Raw genomic sequence first — 15,530 nt, forward strand, 5'->3', positions numbered from 1 at the left:
AGCGGAATGGAGACGGAACGGAGGCAAACTGATGCGTTCTGAGCGGATCTTTTTCCATTCAGAATGCATTGGGGCAAAATTGATCCGTTTTGGACGCTTGTGAGAGGAGCCCTGAACGGATCTTGCAAACAGAAAGCCAAAACGCCCGTGTGAAAGTCGCCTTATTTTGTTGGTGGTAATTTGAAGCTTATGACTAAATGCAGATGCACCAGCGAATGATACTCTCATTTCTTTCAATCTGACGGTACACTGGGCGTTCCGTGTATTAGTATAATCTAGTCCAGAGCTGTAATATCTTGTGGATTTTTAGGAGCAGAAGAAGCAGAGAAAACAAATGAGGAAATTACTTTGCAGTGATAACTTTTTGTTTTGGGCTCCTGGTCTTTCCAAAGGTGCTCTGCAGTATGCAAGGCTGCTATACGTTTCTATGACTGTTCAGTAATGCAGAATATTCAGTATTCCAGCTCATATATAGTAATTGGGATTAAGAACTCCTATTGGCAGGCAGTGATCTTGCACATGGCACACTTTTGAGGCCTGGGTTTTGTGTCAATACTGGAAATATAGTTGTAGCTGACTGCGGCAGTCGCCGTCAGTGGTTCAGTCATTAGCTGCCGGTCAAGTGTTAATAATTGTCTCGTCTTTTGCAGGGCCCTGCTGGAACAAGTGGATCACTGGCAAAGCTTCCTGGCTCTAGTGAATATGATTATGTTCTGCACGGGCATTCCCGGGCACTATCCAGTCAATGAAACCACCAGCTCTCTCACACTGACCTTCTGGTACACACTGCAGGTATGGGCTCTCTTCTTGCATGCAGTTTACTGGCACACTGGACTTACAGTAAAGGGGATTATCCAGTTTACAGCAAATAAAACACCATTCTTGTATAATATAAAGTTTTAAAGCTTTTAAGTAAACGTTAGGTCAGATTTACTAGCACAGTTTTTTTCAGACGGCAGTCTTAGGTCATCGCAGTAAGATGTACTTGTCACATCTGTTATCTACTTCACCTATGTATAGGCTGGTATAGATCTCAGCGTAAATTATGATAACTGTGTCAGACAGAATAGGCCCCATGCCTTTCTTCTAACCCCAGCTTTTAGGTGCATAATTCCAAAAAAGGTGCCCAGCTGTCCGAGTTTATAGCTGCTTCTGTCTTCTCTTATGCAGCCTACATGGCTACCAGAGAGCTCTATGTATTGCATAGCAGCAATGTCACTTCTCTACTAGATCTATCATCGGTGTCCCCCAGAGGTACTGCCATTGGTAGGAGTTGTATTTCAGCTGGCTATCTTACTTTCCTGCAGTAAGAGAACAGGATCAAATGCTCTGATGTGCAGCGCAATGCCTGCTGGGATGTGAAAGTGGACTCAAAGTAGTCGTCAGTTTAGTATAATTTCTGACCTGTAAAGCCTCTTATCTTCCTAGGATGACATCCTTTCATTTGAGATGGAGAAGCAGACTGTGTATTTGCAGGTTTATCGCCCAGTCTATTTCCAGCTAGTTGATGTTTTGCTTCAGAAAGCTCAGTTTCCTGCTGATGATGAGTATGCATCTTGGTCGTCAGATGAGAAAGAACAATTCCGAATTTACAGGTACAGGGGTCTTATCGTCTTATCTTGGTTAGGGCTCATGCACACAGCAATCGCCAATTTTGCGGTCCACAAATTACAGATCCACAAAACACAGATACTGGCCATGTGCCAGTATGTCCTGCTCTCTGTAAGAACTGCCTATACCTGTCCGCAAAATGGACAAGAATAAGACGTGTTTTTTTGCAGGCCCGTGGAACAGAAGTGCGGATGTGGACAGCACACAGTGTGCTGTCTGCATCTTTTAACCACTTCAGCCCCCAGTGCTTAAACACCCTGAAAGACCAGGCCACTTTTTACACTTCTGACCTACACTACTTTCACCGTTTATTGCTCGGTCATGCAACTTACCACCCAAATGAATTTTACCTCCTTTTCTTCTCACTAATAGAGCTTTCATTTGGTGGTATTTCATTGCTGCTGACATTTTTACTTTTTTTGTTATTAATCGAAATTTAACGATTTTTTTGCAAAAAAATGACATTTTTCACTTTCAGTTGTAAAATTTTGCAAAAAAAACGACATCCATATAGAAATTTTGCTCTAAATTTATAGTTCTACATGTCTTTGATTAAAAAAAAATGTTTGGGTAAAAAAAAAATGGTTTGGGTAAAAGTTATAGCGTTTACAAACTATGGTACAAAAATGTGAATTTCCGCTTTTTGAAGCAGCTCTGACTTTCTGAGCGCCTGTCATGTTTCCTGAGGTTCTACAATGGCCAGACAGTACAAACACCCCACAAATGACCCCATTTCGGAAAGTAGACACCCTAAGGTATTCGCTGATGGGCATAGTGAGTTCATAGAACTTTTTATTTTTTGTCACAAGTTAGCGGAAAATTATGATTTTTTTTTTTTTTTTTCTTACAAAGTCTCATATTCCACTAACTTGTGACAAAAAATAAAAAGTTCTATGAACTCACTATGCCCATCAGCGAATACCTTGGGGTCTCTTCTTTCCAAAATGGGGTCACTTGTGGGGTAGTTATACTGCCCTGGCATTCTAGGGGCCCAAATGTGTGGTAAGGAGTTTGAAATCAAATTCTGTAAAAAATGACCTGTGAAATCCGAAAGGTGCTCTTTGGAATATGGGCCCCTTTGCCCACCTAGGCTGCAAAAAAGTGTCACACATCTGGTATCTCCGTACTCAGGAGAAGGTGGGGAATGTGTTTTGGGGTGTCATTTTATATATACCCATGCTGGGTGAGAGAAATATCTTGGCAAAAGACAACTTTTCCCATTTTTTTATACAAAGTTGTCATTTGACCAAGATATTTATCTCACCCAGCATGGGTATATGTAAAAAGACACCTCAAAACACATTCCCCAACTTCTCCTGAATACGGAGATACCAGATGTGTGACACTTTTTTGCAGCCTAGGTGGGCAAAGGGGCCCACATTCCAAAGAGCACCTTTCGGATTTCACTCCTCATTTTTTCCTGAATTTGATTTCAAACTCCTTACCACACATTTGGGCCCCTAGAATACCAGGGCAGTATAACTACCGTTAGGGGCATGGCGAGTTCCTAGAATTTTTTATTTTTTGTCACAAGTTAGTGGAAAATGATGATTTTTTTATTTTTTTTTTTTTTCATACAAAGTCTCATATTCCACAAACTTGTGACAAAAAATAAAAACTTCCATGAACTCACTATGCCCATCAGCGAATACCTTGGGGTCTCTTCTTTCCAAAATGGGGTCACTTGTGGGGTAGTTATACTGCCCTGGCATTCTAGGGGCCCAAATGTGTGGTAAGTAGGTAAATGACCTGTGAAATCCGAAAGGTGCTCTTTGGAATGTGGGCCCCTTTGCCCACCTAGGCTGCAAAAAAGTGTCACACATCTGGTATCTCTGTATTCAGGAGAAGTTGAGGAATGTGTTTTGGGGTGTCTTTTTACATATACCCATGCTGGGTGAGAGAAATATCTTGGTCAAATGCCAACTTTGTATAAAAAAATGGGAAAAGTTGTCTTTTGCCAAGATATTTCTCTCACCCAGCATGGGTATATGTAAAATGACACCCCAAAACACATTCCCCAACTTCTCCCGATTACGGAGATACCAGATGTGTGACACTTTTTTGCAGCCTAGGTGGGCAAAGGGGCCCATATTCAAAAGAGCACCTTTCGGATTTCACAGGTCATTTTTTACAGAATTTGATTTCAAACTCCTTACCACACATTTGGGCCCCTAGAATGCCAGGGCAGTATAACTACCCCACAAGTGACCCCATTTTGGAAAGAAGAGACCCCAAGGTATTCGCTGATGGGCATAGTGAGTTCATGGAAGTTTTTATTTTTTGTCACAAGTTAGTGGAATATGAGACTTTGTATGAAAAAAATAAAAAAATAAATAAATAAGCATTTTCCACTAACTTGTGACAAAAAATAAAAAATTCTAGGAACTCGCCATGCCCCTCACGGAATACCTTGGGGTGTCTTCTTTCCAAAATGGGGTCACTTGTGGGGTAGTTATACTGCCCTGGCATTTTCCAGGGGCCCTAATGTGTGGTAAGTAGGTAAATGACCTGTGAAATCCTAAAGGTGCTCTTTGGAATATGGGCCCCTTTGCCCACCTAGGCTGCAAAAAAGTGTCACACATGTGGTATCGCCGTATTCAGGAGAAGTTGGGGAATGTGTTTTGGGGTGTCATTTTACATATACCCATGCTGGGTGAGAGAAATATCTTGGCAAAAGACAACTTTTCCCATTTTTTTATACAAAGTTGGCATTTGACCAAGATATTTCTCTCACCCAGCATGGGTATATGTAAAATGACACCCCAAAACACATTCCCCAACTTCTCCTGAGTACGGCGATACCAGATGTGTGACACTTTTTTGCAGCCTAGATGCGCAAAGGTGCCCAAATTCCTTTTAGGAGGGCATTTTTAGACATTTGGATACCAGACTTCTTCTCACGCTTTGGGGCCCCTAGAATGCCAGGGCAGTATAAATACCCCACATGTGACCCCATTTTGGAAAGAAGACACCCCAAGGTATTCAATGAGGGGCATGGCGAGTTCATAGAAATTTTTTTTTTTTGGCACAAGTTAGCGGAAATTGATATTTTTAATTTTTTTCTCACAAAGTCTCCCGTTCCGCTAACTTGGGACAAAAATTTCAATCTTTCATGGACTCAATATGCCCCTCACGGAATACCTGGGGGTGTCTTCTTTCCGAAATGGGGTCACATGTGGGGTATTTATACTGCCCTGGCATTCTAGGGGCCCTAAAGCGTGAGAAGAAGTCTGGAATATAAATGTCTAAAAAATTTTACGCATTTGGATTCCGTGAGGGGTATGGGGAGTTCATGTGAGATTTTATTTTTTGACACAAGTTAGTGGAATATGAGACTTTGTAAGAAAAAAAAAAAAAAATTCTGCTAACTTGGGCCAAAAAAATATCTGAATGGAGCCTTACAGGGGGGTGATCAATGACAGGGGGGTTGATCAATGACAGGGGGGTTGATCAATGACAGGGGGGTGATCAGGGAGTCTATATGGGGTGATCACCACAGTCATTGATCACGCCCCTGTAAGGCTTCATTCAGACGTCCGGATGCGTTTTGCGGATCCAATCCATCTATCAGTGGATCCGTAAAAATCATGCGGACATCTGAATGGAGCTTTACAGGGGGGTAATCAATGACAGGGGGGTAATCAATGACAGGGGGGTGATCAGGGAGTCTATATGGGGTGATCACCACAGTCATTGATCACGCCCCTGTAAGGCTTCATTCAGACGTCCGGATGCGTTTTGCGGATCCGATCCATCTATCAGTGCATCCGTAAAAATCATGCGGACATCTGAATGGAGCTTTACAGGGGGGTAATCAATGACAGGGGGGTGATCAGGGAGTCTATATGGGGTGATCACCACAGTCATTGATCACTCCCCTGTAAGGCTTCATTCAGACGTCCGGATGCGTTTTGCGGATCCGATCCATCTATCAGTGCATCCGTAAAAATCATGCGGACATCTGAATGGAGCTTTACAGGGGGGTAATCAATGACAGGGGGGTGATCAGGGAGTCTATATGGGGTGATCACCACAGTCATTGATCATGCCCCTGTAAGGCTTCATTCAGACGTCCGGATGCGTTTTGCGGATCGGATCCATCTATCAGTGCATCCGTAAAAATCATGCGGACATCTGAATGGAGCTTTACAGGGGGGTGATGAATGACAGGGGGGTGATCAATGACAGGGGGGTGATCAGGGAGTCTATATGGGGTGATCACCACAGTCATTGATCATGCCCCTGTAAGGCTTCATTCAGACGTCCGGATGCGTTTTGCGGATCCGATCCATCTATCAGTGGATCCGTAAAAATCATGCGGACATCTGAATGGAGCTTTACAGGGGGGTAATCAATGACAGGGGGGTGATCAGGGAGTCTATATGGGGTGATCACCACAGTCATTGATCACTCCCCTGTAAGGCTTCATTCAGACGTCCGCATGCGTTTTGCGGATCCGATCCATCTATCAGTGCATCCGTAAAAATCATGCGGACATCTGAATGGAGCTTTACAGGGGGGTAATCAATGACAGGGGGGTGATCAGGGAGTCTATATGGGGTGATCACCACAGTCATTGATCATGCCCCTTTAAGGCTTCATTCAGACGTCCGGATGCGTTTTGCGGATCGGATCCATCTATCAGTGCATCCGTAAAAATCATGCGGACATCTGAATGGAGCTTTACAGGGGGGTGATCAATGACAGGGGGGTGATCAGGGAGTCTATATGGGGTGATCACCACAGTCATTGATCATGCCCCTGTAAGGCTTCATTCAGACGTCCGGATGCGTTTTGCGGATCCGATCCATCTATCAGTGGATCCGTAAAAATCATGCGGACATCTGAATGGAGCTTTACAGGGGGGGTAATCAATGACAGGGGGGTGATCAATGACAGGGGGGTGATCAGGGAGTCTATATGGGGTGATCAGGGGTGATCAGGGGCTAATAAGGGGTTAATAAGTGACGGGGGGGGGGGGTGTAGTGTAGTGTAGTGGTGCTTGGTGGGACTTTACTGAGCTACCTGTGTCCTCTGGTGGTCGATCCAAACAAATGGGACCACCAGAGGACCAGGTAGCAGGTATATTAGACGCTGTTATCAAAACAGCGTCTAATATACCTGTTAGGGGTTAAAAAAAACACATCTCCAGCCTGCCAGCGAACGATCGCCGCTGGCAGGCTGGAGATCAACTCTCTTACCTTCCGTTCCTGTGAGCGCGCGCGCCTGTGTGCGCGCGTTCACAGGAAATCTCGGCCATCGCGAGATGACGCATATATGCGTGACTCTGCGCAGGGCTGCCACCTCCGGAACGCGATCCTGCGTTAGGCGGTCCGGAGGTGGTTAAAGGCCTCATTGAAAGGAATGGGTCCTCATCCAATCCGCAAAAAAATGCAGATCGGATGCTGACCAAAACCACGGTTGTGTGCATGAGGCCTAAATGTGTATTTCATCCGAATCCTTGGCAGCCTCATAGGGTTGTGAAAAAGGTATAACAGCAGAAGTGTTGCTGTAAGTTTCCTTGGCCATGATGTTGCAGGAAATTTCCATTTACAGATACAATGAGTCTGTGTGGTCTAAGTGCCCGTGCACTAGTCAGATTTATTTGTATTCATGATGATTTGTTGCACTGTCACATTTTTACAAGCAGCTTTTGAACAGGCATCTTCTTGTTTTGCAGGGTGGACATATCTGACACACTTATGTATGTGTATGAGATGCTGGGAGCAGAGCTGCTCAGTAACTTGTATGATAAACTTGGACGCCTCCTGACCTCTTCAGAGCACCCCACTTCATGGCAAGTAAGTCTAGTGACTCAAGGTGAGATGTCCTAAATTAATGGTGTCAGGTCCATGTGACATCTATGCATCCAGGTAAAGGCCAGTTTAAAAATATGCTGCTTGCTGTTGCAAAGTGGGAGCAAAGTTTTTGTCAGACACACCACTAATGGCTTAGCTGGGCTTGTAAACGTAAGTAGGTTTTGTTATGCAGTAGACTTTAAAGGATAACTGTCACATTTAGACCCTAATTTCACTTTCCATATATGTAGTTACTAATAACATGATATTCCAGAATCAGTTACTATTAGACTGACTTACCCCATATTTAATAAGATTCAGCCCTTAGCAACCAGTCTGCATAAAACTGCAATTTCACTATTCAGTTAAGATGGCCGCCACTGCCCTCACCCTGAGGCTAATCCCGCCTGCCCTCACTAGCCAGTAACAATAGCCCCCCAAAAGTGTCAGTAACCAGAGCCCTCCCCCCTAAAGGGTTAATCTCCTGCAGCACAGAGGGGTCCTCTTACCACATGTTGCTTTCATTTCTACACTGAGCAGACGGCAGATCTCCCTTCCCTGGTCTGCGCTGCTTCCACTCTGCATTCTCCAGCTCTGCTGAGTGAGGGAGCGTCTGCCAAGCGCAGGGACAGGGAGAAGTGCACACAGCCCAGGCACTGTTATCAGCTGCTGGGCAGGACCTGGCTTTAATCATTTACTTACAGTCCCTGGCTGTCAGTAATGTGACCTTGCACGCAGCCTGCTTCTGCGTCCTCCGTCCTTCAACAGTGATAGACGGACCATGCCTAGCAACAGATAGACGGACCATGCCTAGCAACAGATAGACGGACCATGCCTAGCAACAGATAGACGGACCATGCCTAGCAACAGATAGACGGACCATGCCTAGCAACAGATAGACGGACCATGCCTAGCAACAGATAGACGGACCATGCCTAGCAACCCTATTTCAAGCACAGGTAAAAGTAGGCAGTACAGGGAACAAAATGTGGAATTAAGGGGTAATTGAATACACAGTGAAAAGTTGAAATAGGGCCACCAAGGAGATATTAATCACCACAATCCAATACTCAAAAAAAATAAAAATACGACAGTTATCCTTTAAGATTGGTATAAATGGAATTATTTTTTGCTTACCAGGAGTTATGGATCCTCTGCCAAAAGGAAATCTACACTGTGGTTTGCAGTTAGAAGAGGCTCCCTAACCCCCAAATGCACTTATGCAGAAGTTAAGCCGCTCCTTGCACGGTTAGCAGTTCTGAATGAAGGCCAGAACCTATTACTGCCGGTTACATTATAATGGCACCTTGTACAGACCCACAAGAAATATCAGACAGTGGGACATTTATCATTTTGAAAGTACCAGTTCAGCAATATTCAAGCTGTGTCCTTCACTTCCAACAGTAAAGGGTGTTATTGTATATCCTGTATATATGTAAAGCTTCTGCCTTCAGCAACATTTGTTATAATTCTGGAGTGACACTTGAGAAAAGCAGAGGGTTAAAATACCTTTCAATATAATGTGTAATAAGATTGTGATCCAATTTTAAAGCAGTGTCTAAACCTCTGCTGTAGCCTGGGGAATGGTCCAGAGGACAGCCTGCGGCTCATATAAATTTAGTGAGCACCGAATGCATAAAATCTTCCAGGTTCTGAATGTTGGATCATGCTCTTTGATATCTGAAATTCCCGTCTTGTGGTCTTTAAACGCTATACTTGTGCCCTTTTCATTTCCGCATGTCATCTAAAAAATGTATTATTGTAGCATCTCTGTTTCTATCACAGGGCCCCTGCTCATGATGCAGGATGATAACAGTTGTATATTATAAAATTGGGTTTTAAGCATTTTCCTTGTAGGTTAAATAAAGGGGAATCTATATTACAGTATTAGTAAGATATTAGAAGAATGAGGCGCTTGTATTCAGGGGGTCCACAGAAAGATGGTGTCTAACAGTTACATTTCTTGTTCCTTGCAGCACACAGAAGCTTTGCTCTTTGGTTTCCAGTCCATTGCTGAAACAGTTGATGTCAACTACTCGGATGTCGTTCCTGGACTTATTGGCCTCATCCCCAGGATCAACATCAATAACGTACAGCTCGCAGACACAGTGATGTTCACCATTGGTAAGGAAGGCCAGTATCGGGAGTGTGGTACATTGTATTTGATTTAACCAGGAGGTCTTGGAAAATTTCTGATTTAACCCCTTTCTGAAGCATGCTCTACTGCACAGGGAGGGCACAAACTCAGTAGCTGTGTCTGAGCCTTCCACGGTGAGTGTCACTGGTAACATACAGCTGAGCCCCTGCTGCAGTGGCTGGGAATGAAGTTAACTCAAATCCCAGATGTTTAACCCCATCACTGATGAACTGAATGGTTTCACAGAGAGCGGGAGCGCACCCACTAGGCCGTCTTAGGGCTATTTCACACAAGCGAGTCCATTGCGGGAATCGCGCTCCATGTGTGAACATGGTCCTCCATTCTAGATTTGTAGATGCGCATGGCATTGTCATGATTTATAACGCTGTGTGCCTCTGCTTGACCCTACAGAATCCTACTGACAGCTTTATGTCACTAGGATTCTGTAGCAATAAGGTCAAGCAGAGGCACACAGCGTTATAAATCATGATAATGCCATGCGCTCCAACAAGTCCAGAACAGAGGGATAAAATAATCAAAAAGCCCTTTGTAGTCCAAAATGGTACTAAAGAAAACGACATGTGCTGCAAGCAAAACAAAAATGTAACAAGCCACCATACTGAATTAATCAGGAATGTAGAGAAACATTGCAAAAGCAATGAAACTATACAGAACTATATAAACTTGGTTTCATGTAGCCCTAACAAAATGCAGAATAAAGTTAATTCGTACTGCACTGTGATTGACATAACAAATACATAACTAGAGACAACTGGAGAAATTGCTGTTTTTTTCCAATTACCTCCTCCGAAAAAAATATAAAATTTTTCCATATGTATCTACCGCAAAATTGTGCCATTAAAAATATAACTTGTCCTGCTAAAAACAACCCATCATACATCAATTGGAAAAAGGACAGAATTTGGTAGGTAATGAATGTGCTTCGCCCACATAACGTCGGCTTATAACAAAGGTGGTTAATGACGGTCTGTTCTAATGGTTGTATTATTGTTACCTGCGTGAACTTTGCACCATGTAAGACCTCCTAATGGTTTGCTGCTTGCATTGCTAGGAGCACTGGCTGAATGGCTGGCCGACCACCCAGTGATGATCAGTAAAGTGCTGCCTCTGGTCCTTCACGCCTTGGGAAATCCTGAGCTGTCAGTGTCTAGTGTTTCCACCTTGAAGAAAATCTGTCGGGAGTGCAAATACGATCTTCTTCCCTACGCTGCCAATATCGTGGCTGTGTCCCAGGTAACATCAATTCAATTGCCTGTTTTGAAATTCGTTGTTCAAATTTTGAGGCTTTTTCCAGCTTTTAAGTAATGAAAAATTCTTCGCCTTTCTAGTGTCCTTAGTCTTCATTCCTACTTCTGCTAGCTATTAATGGAAGAAAGCATTGGGGTCATTTACTAAGACTCCTTGTGCCAGTTTTTGGGGTAAAACTAGAATAGGAGGCGGACACTAAGCACACAAAGTGTAAGCTCCTTCGAAAAGGCCCATAAACAAAAAACTGGGTGGGAGCTGTCCCCCCCAATGAACGGAAGAGAAACAGATTCTACGGTGAGTACAAAAATCTAGTTTTCTCATCCGTCTCATTGAGGGACACCGGCATTGACCATGGGACGTTCCAGAGCAGTCCCTGAGGGTGGGCTTAACTACAACCCCCCTGCCAATCAGAGAAACGCTGTTTGCAAATCTCTACGCCCTAAAGAAGCGTCAGAAGATGCAAAGGTGTGCACTCTGTAAAATTTAGGAAAAGTATGCAAAGACGACCAGGTTGCCGCCTTTTACACCTGAAGGGCCGAAGCCCCGTGATGCATCGCCCAAGAGGCCCCCACTGCCCGAGCCGAATGAGCAGTCACCCGGTAGGGCGGGTCCCGGTCCTTAACGCGGTACTCTTCCACAATAGCCAAACAAATCCATCTGGAAATGGAAGTCTTTGACGCTGCCAGCCCTCGTCTCGGCCCCTCTGGAATCACGAACAGGGAATCCGTCAGCCTGAAAGATGCCGTCTGGGACAGATAGATACGCACTGCACGCACCAGATCCAGAGTATGGAGCGACGGGTCCGGACAAAATGAAGGAAGAATAAATAATCTCCTCATTTACATAGAATGTCGACACCACCTTCGGCAAGAAGGATTGCACAGGGCGAAAGCCCACCACAAACGTCCGCATTTCTGTTCCGCATTTTGCGGAACCGAATTGCGGACTCATTCATTTTTATGGGGCCGCACGATGTGCTGCCCATATCCGGAGATGCGGACCCGCACTTCCGGCTCCGCATTTCCGTTCCCGAAAAAAATAGAACATGTCCTCTTCTTGTCCGCAATTGTGGACAAGATTAGGCATATTCTATTATAGTGTCGGCGATGTGCGGTCCGAAAAATGCGGAACGCACATTGCCAGTGTCCGTGTTTTGCAGATCCGTGGATCTGCGAAACACACATGGATGTGTGAATGGACCCTTATCCTGATGGAGGATCAGAAAAGGCGACCGACATGACAAAGTCGCGAGTTCCAACACTCTACTGATAGAAGTAATTAATTGCAACCAATAAAAGTCGCCTTATAAGACAGGAAGCGCAGCGACACCTGCTGCAAAGGCTCAAACGGAGAAGATTGGAGAGCGTTGAGCACTAGATTAAGATCCCAAGGATCTAATGGAGGGGGGGGGGGGCGCAGAAAAGTCAGAACCTCCAAAAGCTAAGCTGAATTTCGCTGAAAAAGAATGGAGAGAGCGGAGAGCCAGCCCCAAGTCCATGCCGACTGCAGGAAAGCCAAAAGTCGTGGCAAAGAAAAACGAACGGGAGACAGCTGTCTCCGCTCGCACCAACTAAGGTAGGCATTCCAAGTCCGGTGGTAGATTCTGGAAGACGACGGCTTCCTGGCACGAATCATAGTCTGGACCACTGCATCCGAAAAACCCAGAGCCTTCAGTACGGCGGCTTCAGTAGCCATGCCGTTAAATGTAGTGACCCTAAATTCGGGTGGAAGATCGGCCCCTGCGACAGAAAGTCCTCCCGAAGAGGAATACGCCAAGGTTTGTCGGCGGGAAGTGCGACTAGGGATGCGTGCCACACCCTGCGCGGCCAGTCTGGGGCCACGAGAATGACGGCAGTCCCTCGACCTGATCTTCCTGAGAAGCCACGGAATGAGCGGAAGAGGCGGGAACACGTAAGGAAACCTGAACCGACTCCACGGGATCACCAGTGCATTGCATGCCAGGGCCCTGGGCCTCGACCTTGTTGTTGAACCCTGAGGCCATGAGATCCACATACGGCTGACCCCACCTCTCGCAGATATCCGGAAAGAACTGCGGGTGAAGAGCCCACTCGCCGGGATCGAGACGCTCCCGGCTGAGAAAGTCTGCGATCCTGCTGTCTACCCCTGGAATGTGAACTGCCGATAGCCCCGGAACCTGTTTCTCCGCCCAGCTGAAAATCAGAGCCGTATTCTCCATGACTGTCGGGCTTCGGGTGCAGCCCTGGTGATTGATGTATGCCACCGCCATGGAGTTGTCGGACTGCACCCGCATCGGACAACCCTTGAGATTGTCGGCACAGTGTTGCAGAGAGAGACGAATCGCCCTCAACTCCAGAACATTGATTGGAAGGGAGCGCTCCTCGCGTGACCATACCCCCTGGACAGAGAGATTTTCCAACACTCCCCCCAACCCCTGAGGCTTGCGTCCATTGTTAAAACCCTCCAACAGAGAGGGAGAAACGAATGCCCCGATGTAGATAAGCGTCCTTGATGTCTATCGAGGACAGGTACTCCCCCGGTTCCATGGACCTCAGTGACTCCATCCGACAAACGCCCCTATATATCCACAATAGCTTTGTTGGTATTGGAGACATCCTATACCACCCTAGACAGGAAACGCGCCCATTCCGGTTCTTCCGTAGGTTGGGCAGCCGGAAGCAGTGGGTCGGAGTTGAGCCACTTGATGGCAGCGCAGCACACGCAAAGCAGAGGGAGTCTGACTGAGGGAATGGAAATTTTGCGCGACATGATGCGCAGGCAAAATGACGCACCAAAGGGACCGCCTGCTTCGAGGACCTGGGGCTTGGGTTCAGACATAATGACACCCCTGTCATCCCAATGAGGCAAATGGGAAGGTTAGGACCTGCCAGAAGGGACAAACAACACTTACCCAGGCTGTGTCCTTCCAAGCAGCCAACACCATCAGTGTCCAGCCAGGTGCTTTAAATCCCGGAAGTGGCCGAAGCCCACTCTCCCTCTGCTCTACCGCTGGCGTGGGGGGACGGGACAAACACAAGCCACGCCCCCAAAAGACGTTGGCTTTCAGCTCCCATCAGGCCACACCCCCTCACTCTCCGGCCCCGCCCCCCGCGTTCGCCACACGTGGGCATCCCTGGCCGAACCCAAACGACGGCCAGGGAAAAATAAGCCGCAGGGAAAGCCCTGCAGGAGTAGGCCGCACAGAAGACAGGGCCTCAATTAATAATGGCCCTGGCTTCCCCAGCAGATGTGCCGACCAGGAAGTGGCGCTTAGGAGGAAACTCCGCCCCCTCTCCTCTCCCTGGCGCGTTCAGGAGGACACCATCTTGGAAACGGACGCCCCCAGCAGTGGGCCCCAAATGCAGCCGGTGCCTCAATTACCAATGGCCCCAGCGGCCCTATGGAAGCGGCGATGAGGACGACGTCGCCGGACCAAAGAAGCGCCGTGCGCGCGGCCACACAACAGGAGCAGCCCCCTGAGCCCTGCACCAGGTACCATTTAAACATTACCGGGCTCCCATTACCGTCCATAGTACCTAGGGCGACCACATGGGGAGGAAAGGGTACTGGAGGGGGCACTGTGGGCAGTCTCCTACTTGCCTGTCCGAAGTCTTCTGCCCCCCTGGCTCTAACCGGATCACCACCTTTGGTGTGCAGCCCCTTGGTGAGGGACGCTACACCGGAAACAGAGGGGACTTTCTCTGGCGGGAGACAGAGGTTTTTACGGGAACCTCTGGTCCTCCTTTTCTTCCGGAGAGCAGGAACGAGCAGGGGGTTTGGGTGACCCCCTGGTCTCCCGTCCCCTAGGTGGAAGTGCAGGCTGTTTTTACCCGGACTGCCTGAAGCTTCCCGCTAGAAGGAAAAAAAAAAAGACAAAATTAGTAAATCAGCTGACCTGTAACGCAGGAAGGTCTGCCTCCTACAGACACTAAGCTAAAACTGATGAGCTTGGTCCCTGCAGGAAGGGATATAGCTGAAGAGGGAGGAGCTTACACTTTGTGTTCTTAGTGTCCGCCTCCTAGGGCAACAGCTGTATCCATGGTCAAGGCCTGTGTCCCCCAATGAGACGGATGAGAATAATTTTTTTTTTATGCCTGTGCGACCAGATTTTGTGATATGGGCCATTTTTCCACTGCACTCGACACAAAAATAGAGAAGCTGCGGCATATCTTGTAGTAAATCGCAGGTTAAAGGGGTTATCCCATGATTAATGCAAGAAATGAAAATTATCCATAATTTAGTGCATAACGACCTCCTAACACAGCTAGAACCATCGCGGTACCGCACATGAATGTTGAGAGCTCCCCATTCATTGCTCCAATTGTTCTGCTACTTTTATGTCAAGTTAAGGGGGCGTATCCTTTCTAAGGGGCGTGTCCTTTCTAAGGGGGAGTGTCCTTTCTGCTGCAGCTAGTGACAGTGGAACTGAGCATGCGCTTCCATCACAGTGACCAGGACAGAGAATATAGAAAAAGAGCAAACAGCAGTTGGGGCTATACAGATAGATTTCATTCAATAACCGGGTAGCTATAATACATTTTTAATTAAATGCAATTACAAAAGTATTCAGATCCGGGTGCTGGTTTGAAAAATGTAGAATCTGATTCATGGGAAACTTCTTTAACCCCTTCCCGACTGCAATCCGTTTATATACGTGCTATTTGCACATGCCCCGTGCAGCTAGCACGTGTATAGACGTCAGGCAGCTCTTTAATACAAGCGCTGCAAAATGCTTG

General features: G+C 46.5%; 1 protein-coding gene across 3 annotated transcripts in view; it reads left to right on the forward strand.

Moving 5' to 3' along the window:
• IPO13 (importin 13) overlaps positions 1-15,530 on the forward strand; it is a 68,623-nt gene that overhangs the window by 15,783 nt on the left and 37,310 nt on the right. For all 3 annotated transcript variants that reach the window (XR_005774361.1, XM_040408618.1, XM_040408617.1), the window contains exons 5-9: positions 651-792; positions 1,429-1,595; positions 7,292-7,412; positions 9,386-9,533; positions 10,619-10,800. Coding sequence is in view for 2 of the 3 variants with exons in the window: in XM_040408618.1 (XP_040264552.1) it covers positions 651-792; positions 1,429-1,595; positions 7,292-7,412; positions 9,386-9,533; positions 10,619-10,800 (760 nt within the window). In the remaining variant the exon portion in view is untranslated. The remainder of the gene's footprint in view (positions 1-650; positions 793-1,428; positions 1,596-7,291; positions 7,413-9,385; positions 9,534-10,618; positions 10,801-15,530) is intronic.

The sequence above is a fragment of the Bufo bufo genome, chromosome 9 (genome assembly GCF_905171765.1).
Source record: "Bufo bufo chromosome 9, aBufBuf1.1, whole genome shotgun sequence".
In the NCBI taxonomy this organism is placed as follows: Eukaryota; Metazoa; Chordata; class Amphibia; order Anura; family Bufonidae; genus Bufo; species Bufo bufo.